Source organism: Balaenoptera ricei, chromosome 3, assembly GCF_028023285.1.
Source record: "Balaenoptera ricei isolate mBalRic1 chromosome 3, mBalRic1.hap2, whole genome shotgun sequence".
Lineage (NCBI taxonomy): Eukaryota > Metazoa > Chordata > Mammalia > Artiodactyla > Balaenopteridae > Balaenoptera > Balaenoptera ricei.
In genome coordinates this window covers 123,149,544-123,176,647 of record NC_082641.1, presented here as the reverse complement: position 1 = coordinate 123,176,647, position 27,104 = coordinate 123,149,544, and the positions used below count along the sequence as shown (strand labels likewise).

At 40.7% G+C, this 27,104-nt stretch overlaps 1 protein-coding gene across 6 annotated transcripts in view; it reads left to right on the top strand.

Annotated features, from left to right (window-relative positions):
• The first annotated feature begins 341 nt into the window (after positions 1-341).
• Positions 342-27,104, top strand: part of PRELID2 (PRELI domain containing 2) — a 598,497-nt gene continuing 571,734 nt past the window's right edge. For 2 of the 6 annotated variants that reach the window (XR_009502406.1, XM_059917385.1), the window contains exons 1-6: positions 342-688; positions 5,892-5,975; positions 13,895-13,952; positions 15,976-16,049; positions 16,606-16,629; positions 17,584-17,744. Coding sequence is in view for 5 of the 6 variants with exons in the window: in XM_059917385.1 (XP_059773368.1) it covers positions 614-688; positions 5,892-5,975; positions 13,895-13,952; positions 15,976-16,049; positions 16,606-16,629; positions 17,584-17,744 (476 nt within the window). In the remaining variant the exon portion in view is untranslated. Of the gene's footprint in view, positions 689-5,303; positions 5,365-5,891; positions 5,976-13,894; positions 13,953-15,975; positions 16,050-16,605; positions 16,630-17,583; positions 17,745-27,104 lie in introns of those variants that run through there. The other 4 variants (XM_059917389.1, XM_059917387.1, XM_059917386.1 and 1 more) reach the window with 4 other exon arrangements.

Sequence of the window (27,104 nt, the reverse complement as noted above, 5' to 3'; positions counted from 1 at the left end):
CTTGAGACACAACCTAAAGCCTCAGAGGCAGCTGCCCGGGTCGTGTGGGTAATGCAGTTGTTGGCCTTTGTCACACCGGACTCGGCAACACGAGGAGGGTTATATTACAATCCCTAAACTTGGAAGGAGGGTAGTTTATGTATTTATTATTACTTTTTTTTTAGCGCTGCCAGTAGCGGCTTAAGGCTCCAGGAGAGGTGATAACAAAAGCCCCAGTTGCAAGGTCCAAGCCTCTAAGGAACTGTGCCGCGGCTCCTGGGCGGATACTTGGGCCCATAGGCGTGGTCGGGGGCGTGGCGCGGCCCGGACGAGGCGTGACCGGCGCGGGGAGGGGCGGGGCCGGGGCCGGGCCGCTCCAGGCGCTTCCAGCCGACCCCGCCAGGGGCCCCGGCACCTCCCGCGCCCGCCGCCCGACGGGACGCTGGCGGAAGGGGGCGGGGGCATGACCGACTGTCTGGTTCTCCGAGTGGACAATAAAGTTTCGAAAGTTTGAAAAAGGAGGAGAAAAAACCCCCCCACGCCCCTTCGGCTACCCTGGTGTGGACGCCTGCGGCCTGGCACACACAGAGCTCCAGCAGCAGTGTGCTCGCGGAGGCGTGCTCGGCGCGCCGGAATGGGGGTCACCGTGGACGTGCACGAGGTGTTCAAGTACCCCTTCGAGCAGGTGGTCGCCAGCTTCCTCCGAAAGGTATTCGCCCCGCTCCGTCTCGGCCGGGGCTCGCATTCTCCCGCGCTGCCCCGGTGGCCCAGCGGTCTGCGCTCCGGGCAGCGGGCGCCCGCAGCTCCCCTCTCCTCCACTCTGCACCCCTCTGCCCTCGGAGGTCCACACCCACGGTCGGTCTCCCCTTCCAACTGCGGGTTTCGCCTCTGGGATGTGCTGGCCGAGGGCGGGGGTGGATTTCCTTGAGAGCTCCCCCACCAGGACGAGGGAAAGTCTCCGTGCGCGGCATCACGTTCACACCCTGACCCAGCTGGAGGGAGAGTCGCGGGGAACCCAAGTTCTGGAGCCCCGGTGAGCTTGCACAGGGCTTGTCGATCTCTCTGGTACATCATTGACTCCTTCAAAGCTAGTGGAGGCTGTTGAAGCCGTCATCTACCACCTCGCCACTTTCTCTTTTATTAACAGCTTGGGACTTTGGGCAGTCTCCATGCCTTAGTTTTATAATATGTAAAATGGGAAAAATAATAGTACCAACTCAGGAGTTGTGAGGATTCAAGTGAAATAATTCCCGTAAAGTGCTTATCACAGTGACTGATGCTTGCTGAGTTCTTTAAAATATATTGTTGTTGTTTGTGCTACTATAACTGTACACCCTAGCCTCAATATTCAGTGGCCCTCTTTATCTCAAGGGCTGCTCCTGGGACTGTGGCTCGCAATGGTAGAATGGGAAATTTCTTTCTAGTCTGGCTCTGCCTTTAGTTAGTTCACTTGATGACCTTGGTCAAGGGTCGTTTTCTCTCTAGGCTTCAGTTTCTGCATCTAAGATGTGTCCACGTAAAAAAATGCACAACCTGAAAGTTGAGAATTATGTTCTATTGGGCAGACTTGCTGAGGACTTAAGCCTGGACACAGCCTCTGAGATAGCTCCTTGGGGCTGGTCTGAGGAGGTAAGGGAGGAACCAGGATATATAGGAGTTCAAACAGAAAAAAGGATAGTTGACCATCCAAAGATTACTGCTAATTAAAGAAAATGGGACATCTCAAGTTAATGAAATTAGCTTTTTTCTGTGTATGGAACAATGCAAGAGTCTGGGCTCATTGAAATTCCTTTGATAAGTGCCTTAACTATCTAGGACCTGTATCCTGTTTTTCTCTGTCCTGAATCCCCTCAGGGTGCACCGCTGGGGATGGCTGCAGAGGCTGAAGGACCTATGGCCACAACATCGCTTGTTTACTGAAATGGCAGGTGACATTCTTTGTCCACAGATGAGTGTTGTATCAGATCTTCTTTCAGCTTTCACAATCTTGAGGAAGATTTGCAAGAATTGTAATTTGCCTTGGACAGCTGCCACTGGCAGTGCTCCCAGTGTGCCACCTGGAAGCCTGGAGATGGATTTTTTTAAGTGATAAGACCTGACCTCCATTAGAGGATGCAGTTGGGGGCCCAGGTCACAAAGGAGTGAGTAGGACCCTGGTTAACATGATGGTGCCATGGAGGCCTTTTTTGGGGGAGGAATGTCAGCGGGTTAATATTGTTAATTATCTCCTGTATGTAGTACCTGGTACCTACTAGGTGCTCAGTACAAATCTGATGAATGATGAATGAATAAATGAATGAATAAATGAATTACAGATGTGCTGTAGACTTTGCCTTAGGCCAGGCTTCTGGGCCCTAAAGAGAAAAAGCCAACACCCCATTTTTGTTTTAGGACTGGCACTTTGGAGTGTGGATTCTCCGATGCCACTGCCCCTTTGGAAAGCCTTTCTGGGTTTTCCTCATCAAGAGGCAATCTCTGCCTTGTCAGAGCTGGAGGGACACTTTGGGCCTCAGTGACCGTCTTCTACAGTGTTGGGTAGTTACTACTGCATGTCTTTTCCCTCATTAGACTCTAAGCTTCCTCCGGGTAGGTCTCACTCCTGAAGAAGCACGTATCACAGTGCCAAGCTCTCATTTAGAGAGTACTTGGCATGTGTCAAGCTTCTGGGCTAAATGCTTTTCTTTCATTCAGCAGGTGTTTAGAGACACTTTGTGTGCCAGGCTCTGCGCTGGGTGTAGGGCACCACAGACAGACTCTCTTCTCATGGAGCTGATGGTCTCTGGTGGGTGAGACTGACATTAATAAATGATTAACAAGTGAACACATAACTCCAGCTGATGATGTGTATTTACACAGGGAAAGTTCACAGTGTTGTGAAGTCCCGGAGGGTGGCATGAGGGAAGCCTTCTTCGAGAAAGTGACATTTGTGAAGTGATGGCTGAAACATGAGACGAATTTCCTAGGCCAGCGGGGCGGGGGAGGAAGTGCTGTCATACGTTATCGTTTTTACTCCTCCCAGCAGCTTCAGGAAGTAGTTATGATTGACTTCCATTCCATGGTCTGGAGAAACTGAGGTTCAGATTCCAAGTTCCCACAGCTAGCAAGTGGGAGAGCCAGGATTTCAACACATCTGAATCCAAGCTCACACCTCCTAATCACCAGGCTGTGCTCCCTTGCACATAATAGACACTCAGATAATCACTGAGGGAATACAGTGCTGTAGACTCTACTTTGTGTGCTCTTTATCCAATCTCAGTTTCCTTTTGCCTGCAGTCTTCTCTCAGGGTTTATTCATCTCCGACGGGTTGTGTCTCGTCTAAGGGTATAGCTTTGAAGGTGCGAGGGTGAGAAAATACATTGTTTGGGTTATCTGCTGTGTAACAGATCACCCTAGTGATTTAGTGGCCTAAACCAATGGTAAGCTTTTGATGGAAAGCTTTTAATTCTCACATTTCTACGGGTTGACTGGGCTCAGGTGGGCAGTTTTTAGGTGCCATGTGTTATAGCTGAGGTCGCTTCTCTAGCTGGGTTCAGTTAGGATCTGGAAGAGTTCTTGTACAATACTTAGCAAAGTGCCTGGCACATTGTACATAAAAACTGAGGAGGACATTTTGGAAGGTAAGGCTAGGGAAAGTGGAGGAGAACATTTGTAGAAAAGGTCTAGGGATGGGACAGTGTTATCTCTATGGACACTACACTTCCATTCTTTCTATTCACAAAGCAGTCCTTCAGAGATCCCTGGATGGGGCTATGTGACTGTCTCTAGGATGTCAATAAATTCAGTTGCTCTGAGAATTTTCACCTTACATTATGCATTCTTTTTTCTTGTCTCTCTCTCTCTTTTTTTTTTTTTTTTTGGCCGCATGGCATGCGGGATCTTAGTTCCCTGACCAGGGATCAAACCTGTGCCCCCTGCAGTAGAAGCGAGGAGTCTTAACCACTGGACCACCAGGGAGGTCCCCACCTTGCATTATTTAAAGCCATGAACTGGAAGTCAGTAGACCTGGATTCCAATCATTGTGCTTCCTTCATTAAAAGCAGTTTTGAGGTGGCCTTGGGAAACAGTTTTCACCAGCCTATACTGTACCCTTGAGCAAATTAGAAAGAGGCATCATCTAGGTGGTCTACACCCATAAGCTCACAGTAAATGGGGCTAGTGGGAGGTGTATGGGGCTACTTATGCAAGTTAGAAGAAAGTGCTCCTTCTTCTAGGTGCCCAATGGCCTGCTTGACTGGAAAACCTTGTGCAGTGAGCAACATGCACAACCTTATGAGACAACCCTACTGTCTTAATTTCTTATCTGTGAAATGATATGCTATGTACCCCACCAATCTCCCAGGATTGTTGTGAGGATCAGATGTGTAACAGTCTGACAAGCATATGTTTCTTTTAAAGCATAAGGTAGTAAGAATGATCCTTTTGGCAAAATACACTTTTATTTTTCTTTTAGTCTTTTTGTATTTTTTTTTTTTTTATTCAAAGGAAAGCACTTGGCAGAAGGGACAATCATAGGATCTCTGGGAAGCATTTAATCTGATTTTGCACAATGGTATGTTTGAAAGTGCTACAGCGCTGAGGAAGTTCTATTTTAAATAGAGTCTACTGATCTCTGGCTTTTGGTATGTTAGGGCTTGCCTTCCAAGTTATAATATCCTGCTATTTTTAAAACCTGAGGAATGTTTGCTCTTCTTACACCTGCCTGTTGGATACCACAGGCAAAATATTAGCTACATGCTTTCAAAGCTAAGTGGCACCTTGAAAACAAACACCACAATACTCTTTGTTCGTGGAGTGCAATGTTTCTCAATGAACTCTTCATGGAGGAGTGCTGTGAGAACCAAAATGGTTTATTCATCAGATGCTAAACTGTACTTTCCATGAACTACAGTGTCAGTGGTCTTGACAGTGTGTTTTGGTTTCTTTCTTTGAATGACTCTTAGCTTTCTAGTTCTCATCATTTATAGCTGTTTCCTTCCTTTTACTTAAAACCATCTACAAAGAGAACACACTGTTGAATAGATGGATATAGCAGCTGATACGCTTACTCATCTCTGGAAGCTAACATGGGTCTGTTTAATGGGCTTGCCTTGCATGAGCTGGATTCCTAGATTTTCTAAAAATTTCTTCCTAAAAGACTTTCTAAAATTTGTCTACCTGAAATTTAAAGTCATAAAAAAGGCCATTATGTGGCCTGGATTTTTCTTGTTTATTCTTAAATGAGGCCAGAGAAGCGACAGTTTTTCTTACCATAGAGTTGTTTAGGTTGATTTTCTTGTTATGCTGTAGGTAAAAGAGTCACTGTGAATAGAGTGTAAGCTTCATGGGTGGAGATTTTATCATCTGTTCCTGATGTATCTCAAGTATCCAAAGAGATCCTGGACATAGTAGGTACTCAACAAATCCTTATTGAATGAATGAGTGAAATACTCTCTTCAGGATTTAGCCCTGTGTAATTTCAGACCGAAGCCGGTGTGGGATTCAGTAACATGTCCTTACTTTGGGTACTGTAATCAAACGGACAGATTAAAATAATTTCTTTGCTTCAACACAGTGGCCTCAGATTTTATTTATTCTAGCCAGGAGCTTGATGTTGTGAACAAAATGGTTTGAATGTTTACCCTTAAACTCAAAAAGGGGATTTATGAATGGCTATTTCCATTTAGAGTAGAAAGTTGATTGGGTAATTAATAATGTTTCCATTTCTGATCCTCTTTTTTCTCCCTTGCATATCTGACACATGTGTGGAACATCTCTCCCTACAGAGCTCCTGAAATATTTGGAGTGGACCCGTATTTCCAAAATAAGTGATTTGAAAATGATAGGCCTGGGTTAGCATAATGGTTATTTATCTTTTTGTTCACACTATAATAGTCTTTCTTCACTTTTATCTTCCTATCCTCAATTCTACTAGAAAATTAGGCACGACGGGAAGAAGGTGCAGACAGGAAGAGCGTGGGCTCTGGCATCAGCCAGGTGTCGGGGTGCTTCTAGCTGTGTGAGTTTGGGCAAGTCAGTTCATTTTTCTATGCCTCAGTTTCCTCATCTGCATAATATTAATAATAATAATATCTTCTGGAGTTGTTGGGGGAAAGTAAGTTGGATAATGCACACAGTTGCATACAATATACATAGTTTAATATCACCACACAGTAGGTGCTTTAGTACTTGTTTAAAACAAGTACTTTTAAAGTACTTGTTAAAAATCGTTATAGTAATACTAACAGAAATAATTTATGACATGAAATCCATGAACTTGAAAATAAAAAGCTGAGAGAAGTAGTCTGCAGAATTTTTTTTTTTTTTTTGCAGAAATCTTTTTAACTAGAAGTAATTAAGGGGAGAGTAAGCATGAATAAAGGTGCATATTTGAATTATGACTTATTTTTAAAATGTCATTTAAATACTATTAAAGCATACTTAGTAAGTTACCTAGTAGAGGTTGTGGCTTAATCAGTGCCTGAAAGATAGGAAAATTTTAATTATCAAAGTATAATAGTTAAACATTCATTATATGTCTCCTAATAGAAATCCACAATAGGTCTGTGTATCATTTGGCCCCTGGGAGATGAAAAGCTAAATAAAACATAGCCCTGGGGCTTCCCTGATGGCGCAGTGGTTGAGAGTCTGCCTGCCGGTGCGAGGGACACGGGTTCAAGCCCTGGTCTGGGAGGATCCCACATGCCGCGGAGCAACTGGGCCTGTGAGCCACAACTACTGAGCCTGTGCGTCTGGAGCCTGTGCTCCGCAACAAAAGAGGCCACGACAGTGAGAGGCCCGTGCACCGCGATGAAGAGTGACCCCCGCTCGCCACAACTGGAGAAGGCTCTCGCACGGAAACGAAGACCCAACATAGCCAAAAATAAAAATAAATAAATAAATAAATAAAACAAAAAAACATGTTTAAAAAAAAGACAAAAAAACATAGCCCTGGCCTCAAGGAGCTCACTGTCAAAGGGGACAAAAGAAAATAAATTAATTTTTGTGATAAGTGCCTTCTCAGGGGCATATCACAGACATAAAGTATGGGGCAAGAGTCACGTTTTAATTATAAATATTTAAGAGCTTTTAGAGTACTTAAGAGTTTGTTGCCTTTTTTAAAAGTAAGTATTCTCTCTATTCTCTTCTCCAGTGTGGGCTTTCCCTAATGCTAGTGGGTAGGGATGTGTCAAGGAGTCCTTGTCGTATCTTCTACAAATTCTGCAATGGTAAAGCATAAGCTTGTGAGGTTTTACTAGTCTAGGAAAATAAGAAATATCTTCTAGTAATTTTTGAATAATCATTTAAATATATCTGGATTGCAAATGGACACTAATAGTATACTTAATATGACACCACAGTAAGTTACAAGATAAAGACTGAAGTCTTGAAACTAAGTTTTCAAAAATATTGAGTCATTTTTTAGTAGCAAAGCAGTAAGGTGCCAGGTGTTACACTTCACATAAAATTATTTCCTTGAATTCCTATAACAACTCTTTGAGGTAGATTTTTTGTTTTGTTTTGTTTTTGTTTTTCTAATTTTACAGATGAAAAGACTGTGACTGACTGAGATAATTTGCCTGAGACTCCCATAGGTGGGCTTCAACTGAGGTCTCTTAGATTCTAAAACTCATTCTATTTCCCAGACTGTCTTTATTTTACTTTTGTTTATTTCTTAACTTTTCATTTAGAAATAATTTGACTTACAAAATGTTGCAAAAACAGACAGAAAATTCGTGTCCTTAACTTCCTCAAACCACTATATGATTTTTAAAATCAGGGAATTAACACTGATACCATGTTAGCTGTCCTATAAACATTATTCAAATTTTGGCTCTTGTTTACTAATACGATTTTTTTTCAGTCTAGGATTCAATCCAGGATCCCACATTACATTTAATGTGTTGTTGTATCTTAGTCTCCTCTTCAGTTCTTTAGTGCTTTCTGGACCATGGTGCTTTCCAAGAGTACTGATTAGTTATTTTGTAGACTTTGTAACTTTAAATGCATTGGGTTTGTGTATGCATTTTTTTTTAAAAAATAGATTTTTATTGGAATATAATTGTTTCACAATACTGTGTTAGTTTCTGTTGTACACCAAAGTGAATCAGCCATATGCATACATATGTCCCCATATGCCCTCCCTCTTGAGCCTCCCTCCCACCCTCCCTATCCCACCCCTCTAGGTCATCGCAAAGCACCAAGCTGATCTCCCTGTGCTATGCTGCTGCTTCCCACTAGCTAGCTATTTTACATTCAGTAGTGTATATATGTCGATGCTACTCTCACTTTACTCCAGCTTCCCCCTCCCTGCCCCCGTGTCCTCAAGTCCATTCTCTATGTCTATGTCTTTATTTCTGCCCTGCAACTATGCTCATCAGTATCATTTTTTTTTTTAAGATTCCATATATATGTGTTAGTATACAGTATTTGTTTTTCTCTTTCTGACTTACTTCACTCTGTATGACAGACTCTAGGTCCATCCATCTCACTACAAATAACTCAGTTTCCTTTCTTTTTATGGCTGAGTAATATTCCATTGTATATATGTGCCACATCTTCTTTATCCATTCCTCTGTAGATGGACATGTAGGTTGCTTCCATGTCCTGGCTATTGTAAATAGTTGTGCATTTAATGTTTAGGGAAAAGGATTTTCCTTGGTGTCACAATTGTATGAATGATTCTTTTTAAAAAACTTCATTATGTCATTGCCAATTATTGGGACATTTTGGTATGAATGAGTGTGAAGTGACGTTGGTTAGCCTTTGTTTAGAATCATAACTTGTCCCACCAGAAGGGCCTTTGAGGAACATCTGGTTGTTCACCACCCGGGCTTCACAGATGGCAGCATCACAGTCTGCACATCTTGCCTCCTTGTCCTTTGTTTCTTCTACTTCATCCTCCTATTGCGAAGGCCAATGAACAGCCATTCAAAATGTCTGTTGACTTAAATGTGTTTACTCTTTGGTCTTTGACATTTTGACTAATCATTTGGTCTTGGTATAAAGTCAGCTTTGCTTTTCTTCTAAGATAGACAATAGTATGTAGCTCATAAAGGGAATTTGGCACAGCTCGCAGTGATTTCCTTGTGTAGTTAAATGCCATAGCTCTTTTCAGCAGCTCCATCCCTTTGCACGTACATGTTTGGCAACAGCCCGGGTAGCAGAGATTCCCTTAATGCTTATAAAACTGATATGTTAATATACCAGACTTACTTTAGGTCTCCTTGGCCTTCTTTGAAGGACTAATACAGATATATCAGCTTAACTGCTTCCTTGTGTTCTCTTGGATAATGCCAGTTGGAAGTTGGTAAACAATGGCTCCTTTGGAGGTCATTGACTTTTTTGGTGGGAGTATTATAAAAGGCAGGCATCGACTTCTGAGCTTTTTGGAAAGTTGTTTCTTTCTTTTTTTTAAAAAAAAATTATTTATTTATTTGGCTGCACCAGGTCTTAGTTGCGGCATGCATGCGGGATCTAGTTCCCTGACCAGGGATCGAACCCTGGCCCCCTGCATTGGGAGTTTGGAGTTTTAACCACTGGACCACCGAAGTCCTGGAAAGTTGATATGTTAATAACTCCTTACTCTCTTAAGAGTCGGCTTTATGAAAGCTTATTATATTTTTCCCCTGTAAATAAGAAATGTAAATATACCCTATCTTCTGAATGTTATTCCTGTAGTTAGATGGACTCTATTTCTTGACCTCTCACTCTTCATAGCTATGTATTTGTTTTAATGCATATTTTGTTTTTTACCCATTATTTTGAAATTTTTGGGCTCTTGCCTTTTAATATGTAAAACAAATGAAAGCAAGGTATATGACAGTGTAGGAGAGTCTACGTTTTACCCTTGTTAGACTGTTACATACATATAATATAAGCAGTGATATTTGCAACACATTTATATCTTGGGGAAAGGGAAGGGGTTAGTTTTTATGTTCTGTGAAGAATGTAAAAATTATAAGTAAATTCAGAATGAACTCAAATATACCTTGAAAAATCCCTTGTGTCACCCAGAAAGTATGGCAAATGTGCAGAGCCCTGTGCAGTAATTATTAGACACTGCAGTTTGTGGTCCACTGAGTGAGGTCCAAGGATGGCAAGGGTTTTTGGTAGATATTTGGGTCATCAGTCCACTTTGCTTCCATGAAAGTCACTAGTGTGGAGCAGGGAGCGGAAGATCCCAGGGTTGCCCTGCTCGTGTGCAGGACTTATGCCATTATGTTTTTAACATGGAGACTCCTTATCTTAACGCTTGTTAAGAGATTTACTCATTTTGAGGAGGACAAAATGAGATAATACATATGATGACCTCTAATACAGCACTCTGCACGGGCAAAGTAGATGTGCAATTAAGTCTTCGATGGGCTTGATCCTGATATAGCTTAACCCTTTCCACTGTCACACTGTGTTTGTACAGGTGTCCAGAAAAACGTGGTCACCTGCTTCCTGTCTTCCCAATTGGCATTCCTGGTGGTGATCCTCTCTGAGCAGCCTTCCCTCTCTTGACCCCTTATTAGCTGACTTCAGATACATTTTTGTGAATTAAATCATGAATATTCAAGTTACCACAAGATGGTGTCAGAAAATTTTGAGTAATGCCAGGTAGGGGGCGCCTCAGCACAATAAATCTTTAATTTAAAAAAAGTTAAAATATATGCTGTTCATGTCATGGTATTTAGCTATTGTAAATAAACCTCTGATTTCTTTTTCCATTCTCATATGGAAGGAAACTTGAGGCTCACGTCTATTCAACTCCAAAAGTAGTTGCATAGGAAAATGCCTTGAATCTTGCAAATGAGTTTACTAGAGTGAATAGTTTAGGATTTCTTGTGTTTGGCTGAGACAACTTGCATTTTACTTTGTAATTTGCAAGCATTGTCTAATGAGTGACCCTTAAGTATTTTACAATGGCTCCTCTTCATGATTTCCCAAGCCCCTTTTATCCCTTAGTCTGATTTATTTTCTCCTTATATATTTTATTTTTTGTTTTTCTGACTGACATGTAAACTCTCTAAGAGGCTACAATTTTGTTTGTTTCATTACTCTATCCCTAGTGCCTGGAAGAGTGCCTAGGTAGTCAGAAAACTGTTAAGTGAAGAATAGTTTCACTATTATTTAAATCGATACCCTTCACCCTAATAAGCAGATATTAAAGTTATATAAAAGCGTGAGTAAAGCATTTGAATTTATAATCTTTAGGAATTTCACTGATAACTTTGTGAAGTAATCAGAACTTGGGAAATTTTTATCATTAGCCTTCTCTGGTGATTATGTTTCCAACCTCTTTCATAATTTAGTTCAGTCATCTTCGTATAACTTACAGTGTATTTATAATATTCAGTCAGTCAGGTTGTATTGATGAATATAATAAAATGAGTAAACTAGAATTGTAGTAGAGGCAATATTCTCATGCTCTCGTTTTACCTTAGTATAAAAGTTCTGATTTCTATACACACACACACACACACAATAAAAATTAAGGGCATCTGTGTGAGTCTCAGATATCACCCTCACTTCAAGGGTGTTGTGTAAGTGAAGCCCCCTTGCTGAGGGACAGAATAGCTAAACCTGACCCCCTGTGATGGACATTATCTTCACAAAAATACTGAAGGTTAAACTTCAGGAAAACAAGCATTGTAATTTTGAGCATTTTTTTCTGGAGCAAACATGAATGAATGAATAAATAAATATTTAAACAGCCATGTTGAGAAATTCCTTGGCAGTCTGGTGGTTAGGCCTTGGTGCTTTCACTGCCGGGGCCTGGGTTTGATCCCTGGTTGGGGAACTAAGATCCTAAAAGCCGAGCGTGTGGCCACAAACAAACAAACAAAAAAAAAGGCAAGTTGTTGATTTGTTATCAAGATTGCAGTTTCCCGGATGAGAGTGTGACTGGCAGAGTTTACGGCGTGGGGTGTCACGTGGTGTTGAGGGTGCCAAGGACTGAGCCCACTGCTTGCTTCATAGATTGGTTCCCCTGGTCCTCGAAGGGACTAAGGTTTAGTTTCCACCTTGATCCCGGAGGTCAGCAAGGTTTATCTTCCAGATTGTTCATTCATTCGGCAAATATTCATTGAGTGCCTCCTGCTACGTGCCAGACACCGTGCTGGCTGGTGGAGATACAAAATTCCTGCCCTTGCAGAGTCTGTGTTCTTATCCCAGGTCTTTTGGGGCCACAGATATCTTTAACAATGTGTGAAAGTGATGGATCCTTTTCCCTGAAAAATCGGTCACTCAGTCAACCTCTTATACAAACTGATGCATGCAGACACAGAGCTGCCGTGGGGTGGTGAAGAGCCCTGCTCACTGAGTTTTGTATACCATTTCCCTGGGTTCAGAAGGCTTAAAGCTCAAGCTTACCAAGAGGAGGGCCCTGTCCCCTGTTTGCCCACCCCCCCCAGCCTGTTCGCTGCTCTCATCTCCCCCTCAGCACCTTACAGTGTTTTGGATAAGACTTCCCTGTAATTTTCCTTTCATATTAGATTGCATGATGAAGCAGTAAACCTCTGGGAATAGAGCCCGGCAGGCGCTCAGCAGGCCTGGTCAGCAGCCTGCTTGTCCTCTGGCTTTGAGGACTTCTACTGTCTTGAGTCTCTTTTCACATCTGAGCAGTGGAAACGGTGGAGTTTGAGTGACTGCCGTGTTTGAGGGTAGGTTAGGTGGGCAGGCCTTGAAGGCAAAAGAAAGTGTCTGTGGCTAAATTGCAGTCTTGATGCTCATTAGCTGGGTGATTTTGAGCAAATGACTTAGTTTATCCAAGCTTAATTTCTCACAAGTGAAAGGGAAAGAAAAAAACCTAGAATGTAACTCATGGAATAGTTTTGAAAATTAAACTGAAATAATATATTAAACTGCCTAGGACAAAAATGGTAGCTGTTATCAGCTTTTTCTTTTTCATAAATTTATTTTTGGCTGTGTTGGGTCTTCATTGCTGCGCGCGGGCTTTCTAGTTGTGTCGAGCAGGGGCTACTCTTCGTTATGGTGCACGCATGGGCTTCTCATTTTGGTGGCTTCTCTTGTTGTGGAGCACGGGCTCTAGGCACGCGGGCTCAGTAGTTGTGGCGCACGGGCTTAGTTGCTCCGCGGCATGTGGGATCTTCCCGGACCAGGGCTCGAACCCATGTCCCCTGCATTGGCAGGTGGATTCTTAACCACTGTGCCACCAGGGAAGCCCTATCAGCTTTTTATTAACATGAAATTGTGTTTCAGGGGAATTTAATCAATAAATAAACTTTTTTTTTTGCATTTTTTTCCTTATTGAAATATAGTTGATTTACAGTGCTGTGCCAGTTTCTTCTGTACAGCAAAGTGACTCAGCCATACACTTATATACATAAATAAACTATCGAGCACCTGGCATAGACTCCTTCTGTGATTATACTCCTGGGATGCTGACCCAGCCACCAGGCAATAGTGAAGGAATTCACTATGTATTGATACTAGGCCTGATTTAATTTTGTGGCTCTACCACTAACCAGCTGGGTGACCCTAAGCTTTCTGATTTTATTTAGTTTCCATTTAGTTTCTGAAAGATGGGATAATGATATCCCATGACCCAGTCACAACAGAGAGGCTGATTTTAAAAAAGATCATGCAAGTAAAGCATTCAACACAGTGCCTCGTACAAAGAACACGCTTGATTTATGTAAGGCTGGTTCAACATTAATAGTATTATTTATTAATTAGCTTACCCTAACCTCCCCCTCCATCCAGAGCTAGGTTGACTCCAAAGAAGGTTTCTCCTGGTTTCATACAGGTCCAGTTGATGACAGCATCTCACTTACCTATTCCGAACTAGTAAAATTAAGACTCTTGATTGAAAACTGGCCTTAGAGATTGCTTGGATAATATTTACTGTTTCTGCAAATAACTGGTTGCTATGAAGTAATTCACTTTGTAAAAAAAAGAATGGTAATTTTTCTTTGTGTTTTCATTTAGTATCCAAACCCCATGGATAAAAATGTCATCTCTGTAAAAATTGTGGAGGAAAAAAAAGGTAAGTGCTAGTGATCTTTGTAAAGATGTGTGTGTCTTTGTGTGTGTGTATGGCCTGTTATATTTTAAACAGGTATATTAACAGGTATAATTCTGTATTTGAGGCGACTGATAGAAAAGAGCACCCGGCATTTCCCACAGTAGAAGGCTTGCCTTATGCTCTTGTCACTTTCTCCATTAAGAATTGATGACAGCTGTGACAGTTTACATTTTTGAACACTTAGTGTGTGCCAGGCACTCTTACTTTTATTAACTTAATCCTCAGAACAATGAGGTCACATGGCTATGCCTCTTGATATATTCATGTATCATTTTACAGATGGCAAAATAGATATGACTCATAGCATGTATATGAGATGTGACTGTAAAATGATTGGATTATGGAATCAAAACTGCTTAACAATACGGTTCAGTATTGACTAGAGTAGGGCTTGACAAATTATGCTTGTGTTGCCTGTTGTAAATAAAGTTTTATTGGCACACAGCTATGCCCATTTGTTTATGTATTATCTGTGCCTACTTCCTTATCACAACAATAGAGTTGTGGTAACAGAGACTGTATGGCCCACAAAACCTAAAATATTAATATTTACCATCTGGCGCTTTACAGAAGATGTTTACTGATCCTTGGACTGGAGTGTAGGAGTCTTTCCTGTTCTCTGTCATTCACATACATCTCCTCCGGTAGAAGCGTTTTCACTGTCAGTGTTTGAACTCGAGAGCTGGCAATGATGGAAGCTATAATGATGCACATCATCAATGTGTAAACCTTTGGAGACACCCAGGCTCGGTCTACCATGCTCTTGAACCTTCTGAGAAAATGTATGAGATGCTCATTTCGTGACTCTGAGGCCTTCTCTCTGCTTGGTGAAGAGAGAACTGTCTTTGCGAGGGTATTTCCTGCACTTCCATAACTCTGTAAATATGATTAAAAGCCATTTTCTCAGGTACCTGCACTCGTAGGAGAAAGGTTTTATATGGCATTAGAAAAGTCTGATTTCAGGTCCTGATTTTGTTACTATCTATACATGACCTAACTTCTTGGAGCCTCTATTTCTTCATCTGTTAAATGGGAAAATAATAACAACCTGCCTTTAGGTTGTTGAGAAGATCAAATGATAGAACAATGTGCATATTCCTAAGTGGTTAATTATAATTTCTACCACTGACAGGGGCTTCTTTGCCTCCGGGAGTGGCTCATCCATTTTCACTACATGTGCTGCAGACGTTGGATGAGATGGCCAGAGGCATGCCAGTGGGCAGAGGAGATGAACCAATTTCTCACCCTACCAACAACTTCTGGGCACTCAGGGTGTTTGCACCAAGGTTCAGGGCTGTTATAGCCAGAGCTTTGAGAAACTGTAGGAACATGGCTGAGTCACAGTAATTCACCGAGCAAAAGACAACACTTCAGAGTTTATATTTTTCTCTGATTTGGTTTCCTTTTTTTCTCAACTCACATTTATTGTGTGTTTTTTTTATGTCCCTAGTGCTATTCTGTAAACTTCGTTCCAAAACAGAATAGTTCCAGCCACGGTGGGGGGGGGGGGGTCTGCTCCCCTACGAGAGAAGAGTATGCCCAATATAATTAATAATAGGTTTAAGTTTGTAGCCAGAAACCTGTGCTTGAAAACACGTTTGGTGCAGAAGGTGGCAGAATCAGATTCTCCATTGTTTTGTTAAAACGTTCTCTTCGTTGGAGCTGAGCAGGAGGCTCATTGGCCATGGCCATTGGAGCGTTGACATTGATAGTCCAGAGCAGTGAACGATTTACGATTCTTTTGTCCTTGAATTTAGAATGTGCAGTGTGAGTGGCTAGCTATTTTATCCTTATTCCTTGCTCACAGATATTTGGAGGGATTTGGCCCAGAAAAGTGGTCAGGGATGCTGGGTTTTGAGTTAAATATTTTCTTTGGGAATTCTACATATAGAAAATTGAGATTGACATTAAAAGTTTTATTGACATTAAAACAAGAATACATTTCCTTCAGTTTTTTTTGAGTGTGAAAATTTTCTGTTTCTAGATGTGTCAACAGGGATCATCTATAGAAAGAGGATTGCAGTCTGTCAGAATGTGGTTCCAGAAATTTTAAGGAAGGTAAATTCATTTCAAAATTTAATCAGATTTGGTGTAACGCTGGGTGTTTTCCAAATAGTCATGGAAAGAGATAGCATTTTCTGATGTGAAGGAGTGTTGGAACTTCCCCAGTTCTCCTACCTCAGAGCCCTTCAAAGGAAGAAACCTGTCTCCTATCCAACCTCAGTTTTGACAGATGTTACCAGAGATAGTTTTTTTCCTGTCTGTTTTGTCTCTCTTGTGGAGGGCACTTAGTGTACATAGAGATGGGCTACAATTATTTTAAAAGATACTTTGGACATTTTGCATGAAGTGGCCATCTTTTCTAATCTGTCCATGGTTAGATATGACTCTTAGGTAAGAAAGATCAGAAGTGGGCAGATGGTAAATATTAAGCGTAATCTTCAGTAAGGAAAAGCTTCAGTTTCCATTTTACTGTCAGTGAGAATGGTTTTGGGAGTATAGTGTTTTCAGCACCCTCTGTAAGTCTTTTTGTGTGTGTGTTTCTGTAAAGTAATGGTATTGATGATGAAATCTTCATGATAGCAAATTGTTTTCTCTCTTTGAAATCCATGAGCACTCTGGTGATTGTTGGAAAAAGGTGAGTGAAATTTTTAATCACGTTGCTTTAACCGTAGAGGGATTATTGATAAGAGTCCTTTTAGAATCATTAGGAAATAGAGGAGAGTGTCTTGCTGTGCACTTTTAAAAATGTCTCAGTCTTTTCAACCTGGAAGTGATCCTGTGTGTGATATAAAACCCAGCGGGGCTCCTGCCGCTTAGCTTGCAAATTGCTTTGCTGTGCTGTGTGTAGAAAACATGGCAGCTTCCATCACTTTCTTATCATGGATTAAGACTCTGTTGCTTTCTTTAGTGGAAAGAAGGCTGATATGACAATGAAAATGAACTTTCTTTTATTTTCCAGATAATAACATGTTGCAGTATGTGCAGCAAATTATTGCAGGCTTTTTCCACAGAGTGTGTACCCTGCCTTTGCCCTGTATACATGCTTTGCATCTATTATTTAAAAAGGCATTCAACTTTGTCTGGTATCTCCATTCTTAAATAATTTAAGGACACCCTGACTTGTACAATTTTGCCTTTGTAGCTTTCCATGTTTCCTCCACCTAGGAAAGCATACATTTCTAGATATTGGGCAGAGTTTAAAATGAAGAACATATTTTATCTGATATTGTCCTGCATGTGAGCCCGTAAGTGGGCCCAATTAGAATCCGTCAATTTAAGAAAGCCATAACCAGCCCTAGAGGAGACACGAAGGAGGCTGATACTTTGCTTAGTGTTTAGCAGTTAGGGAAATCAGGCCAGGGACTATACAGGCTGCATAAATCCTTGGCCATTTGCATGTCCTTACCAGCATTTAGTAAGGTCATAGTATGTTTGATTATCAAGGACTTACAGCCATTGGTGTGCCATCATCCATATATCAGGATCACTTGTCCTCTTAATTCCCCAAGACTAAAAGCAACTCTGGACACAGTCCTTATGTAGCTTGTTCTTCCTAAATTCAGAAAGCCATCTTCCGTCTTTTGGACAGGTGAACATTTTAAAGGTACCTAATGTCCAGTTAGAAGAGGAATCATGGTTCAATCCGCAGGAAAGGAACATGGCTATAAGGAGTCACTGCCTTACATGGACACAATATGCATCCATGAAGGAAGAGTCTGTCTTCCGGGAAAGTATGGAAAATCCAAATTGGTAAGATCACCTCTGTGTGTGTGTGTGTGTGTGTGTGTGTGTGTGTGCATGTAGGTTGGGTGCGGGGAAGCACAAATGAGCACGCATATTAAAAAGCTATGATTCCATACTTATAACCTCTGTTTACAACTCACATAAATTATATACTATTAATTTTTAATCACACAAGTAATCAATAAATAGATTTCCCTTTGGGGGAAAAATGACAGCTCAACTCCTTTCTGACTGTCCTATCCAATTGGTGCCTTTTTGCCTTCTCCAGAGGCAGTGAGTGTTATCAGTGTATTGAGTATTCTTCCAGACCTTTAAGAGATACCTTTAGATACTCATAGAACCTGTATAGTATGGTTTTGATTATCTTTTTTACATACATGCTTTCATTCTGTGTAAATCATTGTGCACTTATCTTTTTCGTTTAGTAGAATGTTTCTAAACTTTATCCATTTGATGTCCATAAAATCTAGTTTATTCCTTTGAACTGCTGCATAGTGTTCAATCCTATCATTATACTACATTCTATTTAGCTTTTTTTCTTTTTGGATAGATGTTCAGATGGTTTCTAGTTACTCTTAGATATAAGCAGTACTGTAATATTTGTGAAGCATACGATCCTTGTGTATTCTATATGTGAATGTTTCTCTAAAGGAGAATTGATTTTATTATTGAAATATAGTTGACATACAGTATTATGTTAAAGGAGAATTTTTAATTGTCAGGTTTATTGAGTTATTATTTACATACAAAATTTATTCTTCTTAGTGTACAATTCAGTGAGTTTTGGCAAACACACACATATACAGTTGTGTAACCATTGCCACAATCAAGCTACAGAACGCTTCATGTAGATTTTAAAGAGCTGTATGCCAAGATAATTCCATGAGGAAAGAGTATTCTTTTCAACAAATGGTGCTGGCACAACTGGATATCCACATTCAAAAGAACGAAAATGGACCTCTATCTCACACCAAATACAAAATTAACTCAAAATGGATCAAAGAACTAAATGAAAGAGTTAAGACTATAAAACTCTTAGGAAAAAGCATAGGTGTAAATCTATGTGATCTTGGATTAGTCGGTAGTTTCTTAGATATGACACCAAAAGCCCAAGCAACAAAAGAGAAAAATAGGTAAAATTGACTTCATCAAAATGAAAAACTTTGGTGCTTCAAAGGACACTATCAAGAAGGTGAAAAGACAGCCCAACAAATGGGAGAAAATATTTGCAAACTGTATATCTGATAAAGGTTTAGTATCCAGCATATATAAAGGACTGTTACAACTCAGTAATAAAAAGACAGCCCAATTAATAAATGGGCAAGGCATTTGAGTAGATATTTATCCAAAAAGGTATACAGATGACCAATAAGAACATGAAAAGATGCTCAACATCTTTAGGAAAATGCAAATTAAAACCACATTGAGATACCACTTCAAACCTGCTAGGATGGCTATAATAAAAAAGAGACACAGTAACAAGTGTTGGAAAGGATGTGGAGAAATTGGAACCCTTGCACACTGCTGGTGGGAATGTAAATGGTGCAGCTGCTGTGGAAAACGGTTTTTCAGTGCCTCAAATAGTTAAATGTAGAGTTACCACTTGACCCAGCAATTCTATGTTGTATTGAAAAAATCCACAAAAATTTGCAGCAATGTTCATAGCCCCATTATTCGTAATAGGCAGAATGTGGAAACAAGCCAAATGTCCTTCATCTGATGAATATATAACCAAATGCGGTATATCCATACAGTGGAATATTATTCAGCCATAAAAAGAAATGGAGTAGTGATTCATGTTACAACATGGATGAAGCTTGAACACACTGTTTTCAGTGAAAGAAGCCAGTTACAAAAGGCCATATATTGTTTGAGTCAGTTGATTTGAAATGTCCGTAACAGGCAGATCCATAGGGACAGAAAGTAGATTAGTGGTTGCCATGGGCAAGGAGGACAGGAGAAGAGGGAGTGAACTGATGATGGGTATGGAATTTCTCTTTGGGGTGATGAAGATATCCTGGAACTAGTGTTGATGGTTGCACACCTCTGAAAATACTAAAACCACTGAACTGTATACCTTAAAGGGGTGAATTTCATGGAATATGAATTATTCCTCAATAAAAGAAAGTTATGTGGCTGGTTCTCAGGACATGCATATTTTAAGTTTATACAGATTCTGTCACCAATATATTAATAAGTTAACTTACACTCTCATCAGCAGCACATGAAAGCTCATTTCCTACAATATTGCCAGGACTTACTATTAACATACTTTTTAATGTTTGCCGGTATAATGGGTGAGAAATGATTAATTCCTTTGAAATAGGTTTACAAACAAAAGCAAACTATAACAAGTACCACATGTTAATAGTGATTATTGCTGTGAACTATGATTTCAGAGGATAATTGACTGTATGTTTTTCTGTTCTATATGGTTTGAGATTTTTATTTACCTGTCATTTTAAGGGAAATAAAGCCCTCAAACCCAAATAACTAAAAATCAGAAATCTAAAATCCATCTGAAGCCCCATCACTTGTTCAAATCATTTCTGCTCCCCATAATTTTGGTCCTATAGTGATAATTCTAGAATGCTCCAGCAGCACACTGGGTGAGTATGAATGCCAAGTCTTATTAGCGTCTGAGGTGGGCTTGCTCTGAACCACCCACTAGCTTTTTTTTTCTTAGTCTCCCTCATGTCAAGAGCTTCACATAGAACATAGATGTTTGGGATTAACTATAAAAGTTGTGGGTAAAGAATAGAGCTTTTTTTTCCCCTTTTTTTGTAGAAGTAGTAAAAGGACAGAATTGGCTGATTTTATGCAAAAAACACAGAAGTCTTTCGTTTCATATGCCTCATGTCAGCCTCATTTTATCAGCTATCTGGGCTGTCGGCTGGTCTGAAAAGCAGTACTAAACCTTCATCAGTTCTTTGTAAAATAATAACTGTCCTGGAGAATCCAGGAAAACTTCCTGCAGGACCTTTTTCCATTGTGTGTTTTTAAAAATTATTTTTTAAATAGTCATTCTGATTTTGGAAAAAATGTTACATGTATCTTGTAAAAAACACTAAATTCAGGGAAAAAAGAAGCAGTTTTCATCATCTAACAATAGTGCCTGTTTACATAATTTTCTTGATCCAATCCTAATGGCATTTAGATTGTTTCTGAATTTTTCGCTATTATAAACAGTGCTGTGATGAAATCCCTATGATTACATATTTCCTCACTTATTCAATGACCTTTTAAGGTAGATGGGACAGGTGGGATTTCTGGGTCAATTCAAAGGTTTTGTGCATTTTATATTTTGATACATATTACCAGATTCCTCTGTAAAAGAGTTTGACCAACTACACCTTTTCCTTTCTTTGGTTTGTTATGTTCTTGTCCTCTGCAAAACACTCTCTTATTAATGATTGACACAGCAGGCCAGTATTTATTGACTCCTATTATGTCAAGGTCAAAGCTAGATCCTTCACCTGAGGTGTTTTGAAGCTAAGGTTAGATAACTTACCCAAAGAGAGATGGTCACTAAGTTGCCCAGCCAATATGTGACCCCACCTTGAGCAAAGTGGTGAGGCAGGAATATGGACATTTTTAAAGGATGGACTTAATCTCAAACTGTAGGTTGCTTTGGATTCCAGGTTATGGAGAATGGGTTTTGTTCTTCTGGCAACAAGCAGTCACACAAAGGTTTCTGAGCAGGGGATGATGTAATGACAGCTGTGATTCAGGCTCTGGGAAACTTACGTTTTCTTAGGTCTTGACATGGATTTAGAAAGGCATTTTAGGCAGACATTCTAAATGAGTGGGTAATCTTGGGGGGACATGAAAGAAAGGACCCGTTATTATTTCCATTCCCGTCCTTTGCAGGGAATGTGAGAGTAAGGGCTATCCACTGCACCCAGAAGATGAAATATGGACCATCTTTTTTTAAAGAAAAAAAAAAAAAATGCTGTCACGGCTGCTGAGTCTAAAATTAGACCTTCAAGCTGTGTGTTGGTTAGCAGGTGCGGATGTGTGACGGGAAACCAGATGTCATTCTGTCCCTGTGCGTGGCCTGTCGGCTCAGTTCAGAGATGGCCTGAAATGGGTTTCCCGTAGAATCTGGCCAAGCCTTGACCTGTATCTCTTTACATAGATCCAGTTATGGCTTTCTGCTGATGTCTCTGCAGTTGCGGCACCTTCTTGGGCAAGAGCTCCTTTGGTCTTCCTCTGTCTGTGTATCACACAATTGGGTATTTCTAATATGCTTTCTTCCTTTATTAACTTCATTGGACATTTTTTCCCTGCAGTTTTTATGGAATGGAGTTTACATCCTTTTCAGAAGCTAGAGTGATGTGATGTTTCGCACTCATCTCGATTTTTCCAGAGTGCAGCTTGGCACTCCATGCCTCAGAGACGTCCTCCTATGCCTGTTCTGTCCCTTCTCCTATACCCATCAGGCCGCCTTCCACAGCAAATTACAGACACCCTGACTCAGGTGATTCCAGCCATCACTTATATACGTTTACTCTGTGCCAGGCTCTGTTCTAAGTGCTTGATATATGTATGTACTTGTGTATATATGAGTTTATATATAAAAATTCATTTAATTCTCATAGCAACCCTATGAGGTTGGAACTATTAGTATACCCATTGTACAACTTGAGGCTTAGAGAAGTTAAGTAACTTATACTAGCTAAGATGGCCAGTAAGTGTCAGAGTCAGATTCAAACCCCAGGTGGTATGGCTCCAGAATCTATGCTGCTGGCAATGACACTGTCCTTCCTCTTAGTAAGGAGCTCTATTATCTCATAACCAAGTGGGGTACAGTTTCATAGTTGTTCTTCTTTTGGCTCCACCTTTCCCTGTGTATCCAATTTTTTTTTTCAAGTTTGTTTAACTCATGGCTGCCAGCAGCAACTAGGGTAGCATGCATCTTTGTCCTCATTTAGTGAGGGAAAGAGACCTGTGAGAGTGAGAGAACCCATCCCAACCAAGAGGGAAAAGGCCTCTCCCTGAATCTCTTTGAGTCAGCCTCGATCACCTGCTCCCTCGTGAACCAGTAAGAGTGATCAGAGGCTGATACCGGCTGACTGGCCCTCACCAGTCAGGATCTGCCCGTAGAGCTGGGGTGGGATCCCTTCCCTCTGAAACACATGGGCTGCATGGGAGAGGGATGGGCACCTGGACACGAACACCCCTAGAGTATAGTAAGAAGGACCACTGCACACTGGTTTTCCCCTTCCCATTGTCTTTGTTATGCTTTGGAAGTGATAAACACTTATACTACAGCAAGTGAATACAGGGATATCTCTGTACCACCAGTCATTGGGCCTCCCAAGGGACAGGAACCAGGAACTAAGGCAGCCTCACAGTCTCTTGTCTTTCCATACCTGACTCGTTTGTCCAAAACACAGATCTACTTCATTCCACAGCCAGCCTGGCTCCTCCAGGCCTGTGCAGGGTCTCTCCTGTCCTGTGTCACAGTAACTGACTAGATTCTGGGGTTAGAAACCACCTCTGAAACTAAAATTATGTGCCCTTGCACAATTTATTTCTCTTCTCTAAGCCTCAGTGTGCTCATCTGTGTGATGGGGATGATATCCCTACCTTGGAGGGCTGTTGTGGGAATCAAATGAGTTCGTACACGCAGAGAGCTTCGAGCAGCACCTGCCCGTAGTGGTCAGTAAATGTTAGTGCTCAACATCGTGACTTTAATTGTTATCATCCTCATCGTCTTGAAAATTCACATGACTTTTGATTCTGATCCTAAGCATGTACTATTTTAATACAGAAACAGTGTTTATGGTTATTTCCATTACGCTGCGGGGAGATGTTCCACGTCGTGATTTTGCATTCCCCTGGTTCACCATCTCTGGGGGTATGAGCTCCTCAGTTCGAGCATCATGGGAGTAGGAACACTTCTCTTTTCGTTCCAGAGTGAGATTGAAGCGCTGGAGAGCATAGCATGCAGGGGTCAGTGCAAGCGTTTGGCATGGACTGAATTCTCATGGATTTGGGGCTCTCTTCTTGGCTCCTGCTATGACCACGGCTGCTGTAGACCCAGGACTGTCATGCGCAGTGCTCTGAGGAACTGACTGGGTTTCCAGAGTCAGAGATGCTGGGGGGCGATGCACAGCTTGGCCTTGGGACACTTGGGACAAATCAGAGAATAGAAAAATGAATTTTAATCTGAAATAAAAAATCGGAAGTCAGCTCTCATGGGAATGTGCTTTGTTTATATTTATTTATTTATTTATTTGGCTGTGCCACGTGGCCTGTGGGATCTTTCCGACCAGGGATTGAACCCCAGTCCCCTGCATTGGGAGCACTGAGTCTTAACCACTGGACTGCAAGGGAAGTCCTGTGCTTTGCTTATTATGTAGAGTAGGATACAGGCATTTACTCTTGGAAGTGGGGAAAGGAGTGCACTATTTTACATTTTTCAGAATGAAAAGTCATGATTTCTGCCCTCTGAAACATTACAGTCCAAGATAACCTTATTAATTTCTTACTCTTTTGTGTTTGCTTCTAGACTTTTTAATTTTTTAAAATTTTGTAACATCTTTATTGGAGTATAATTGCTTTACAATGGGTGTTAGTTTCTGCTTTATAACAAAGTGAATCAGCTATACATATACATATATCCCCATATCTCTTCCCTCTTGCGTCTCTCTCCCTCCCACCCTCCCTATCCCACCCCTCTAGGTGGTCACAAAGCACTGAGCTGATCTCCCTGTGCTATGTGGCTGCTTCCCACTAGCTATCTATTTTACATTTGGTAGTGTATATATGTCCATGCCACTCTCTCACTTCATCCCAGCTTACCCGTGCCCCTCCCTGTGTCCTCAAGTCCATTCTCTAGTAGGTCTGTGTCTTTATTCCCATCCTGCCCCTAGGTTCTTCATGACCACTTTTTTTTTTTTTTTTAGATTCCATATATATGTGTTAGCATACGGTATTTGTTTTTCTCTTTCTGACTTTCTTCACTCTGTATGACAGATTCTAGGTCCATCCACCTCACTACAAATAACTCAATTTCGTTTCTTTTATGGCTGAGTAATATTCCATTGTATATATGTGCCACATCTTCTTTATCCATTCATCTGTCGATGGACACTTAGGTTGCTTCCATGTCCTGGCTATTGTAACCAGAGCTGCAGTGAACATTGTGGTACATGACTCTTTTTGAATTATGGTTTTCTCAGGGTATATGCCCAGTAGTGGGATTGCTGGGTGGTATGGTAGTTCTATTTTAGTTTTTTAAGGAACCTCCATACTGTTCTCCATAGTGGCTGTATCCAATTTACATTCCCACCAACAGTTCAAGAGGGTTCCCTTTTCTCCGCACCCTCTCCAGCATTTATTGTTTGTAGATTTTTTGATGATGGCCATTCTGACCGGTGTGAGATGATATCTCATTGTAGTTTTGATTTGCATTTCTCTAATGACTGATGATGTTGAGCATTCTTTCATGTGTTAGTTGGCAATCTGTATATCTTATTTGGAGAAATGTCTATTTAGGTCTTCTGCTCACTTTTGGATTGGGTTTTTTGTTTTTTTGATATTGAGCTGCATGAGCTGCTTGTAAATTTTGGAGATTAATCCTTTGTCAGTTGCTTCATTTGCAAATAGCTTCTCCCATTCTGAGGGTTGTCTTTTCGTCTTGTTTATGGTTTCCTTTGCTGTGCAAAAGTTTTTAAGTTTCACTAGGTCCCATTTGTTTATTTTTATTTTTATTTCCATTTCTCTAGGAGGTGGGTCAAAAAGGATCTTGCTGTGATTTATGTCATAGAGTGTTCTCCTATGTTTTCCTCTAAGACTTTTACAGTGTCTGGCCTTACATTTAGGTCTTTAATCCATTTTGAGTTTATTTTTGTGTATGGCATTAGGGAGTGTTCTAATTTCATTCTTTTACATGTAGCTGTCCAGTTTTCCCAGCACCACTTATTGAAGAGACTGTCTTTTCTCCATTGTATACTCTTGCTTCCTTTATCAAAGATAAGGTGACCATATGTGCGCGGGTTTATCTCTGGGCTTTCTATCCTGTTCCATTGATCTGTATTTCTGTTTTTGTGCCAGTACCATACTGTCTTGATTACTGTAGCTTTGTAGTATTGTCTGAAGTCAGGGAGCCTGATTCCTCCAGCTCTGTTTTTCTTTCTCAAGATTGCTTTGGCTATTCGGGGTCTTTTGTGTTTCCATACAAACTGTGAAATTTTTTGTTCTAGTTCTGTGAAAAATGCCATTGGTAGTTTGATAGGGATTGCATTGAATCTGTAGATTGCTTTGGGTGGTATAGTCATTTTCACAATGTTGATTCTTCCAATCCGAGAACATGGTATATATCTCTCCATCTGTTTTTATCATCTTTCATTTCTTTCATCAGTGTCTTATACTTTTCTGCATACAGGTCTTTTGTCTCCTTAGGTAGGTTTATTCCTAGGTATTTTATTCTTTTTGTTGCAATGGTAAATGGGAGTGTTTCCGTAATTTCACTTTCACATTTTTCATCATTAGTATAAAGGAATGTGAGGGATTTCTGTGCAGTAATTTTGTATCCTGCGACTTTACCAAATTCATTGATTAGCTCTAGTAGTTTTCTGATAGCATCTTTAGGATTCTCTATGTATAGTATCCTGTCATCTGCAAACAGTGACAGCTTTACTTCTTCTTTTCCGATTTGGGTTCCTTTTATTTCTTTTTCTTCTCTGATTGCTGTGGCTAAAACTTCCAAAACAATGTTAAATAATAGTGGTGAGAGTGGGCAACCTTGTCTTGTTCCTGATCTTAGTGGAAATGGTTTCAGTTTTTCACCATTGAGGATGATGCTCGCTGTGGGTTTGTCATATATGGCCTTTATTATGTTGAGGTAAGTTCTCTCTGTCCCTACTTTCTGGAGGGTTTTTATCATAAATGGGTTTTGAATTTTGTCAAAAGCTTTTTCTGCATCTACTGAGATGATCATATGGTTTTTATTCTTCAATTTGTTAATATGGTGTATCACATTGATTGATGTGCATGTATTGAAGAATCCTTGCATTCCTGGGATAAACCCCACTTGATCATGGTGTATGATCCTTTTAATGTGCTGTTTGGATTCTGTTTGCTAGTATTTTGTTGAGGATTTTTGCATTTATGTTCATCAGTGATATTGACCTGTAGTTTTCTTTCTTTGTGACATCTTTGTCTGGTTTTGATATCAGGGTGATGGTGGCCTCATAGAATGAGTTTGGGAGTGTTCCTCCCTCTGCTATATTTTGGAAGTGTTTGAGAAGGATAGGTGTTAGCTCCTCTCTAAATGTTTGATAGAATTCACCTGTGAAGCCATCTGGTCCTGGGCTTTTGTTTGTTGGAAGGTTTTTAATCACAGTTTCAATTTCA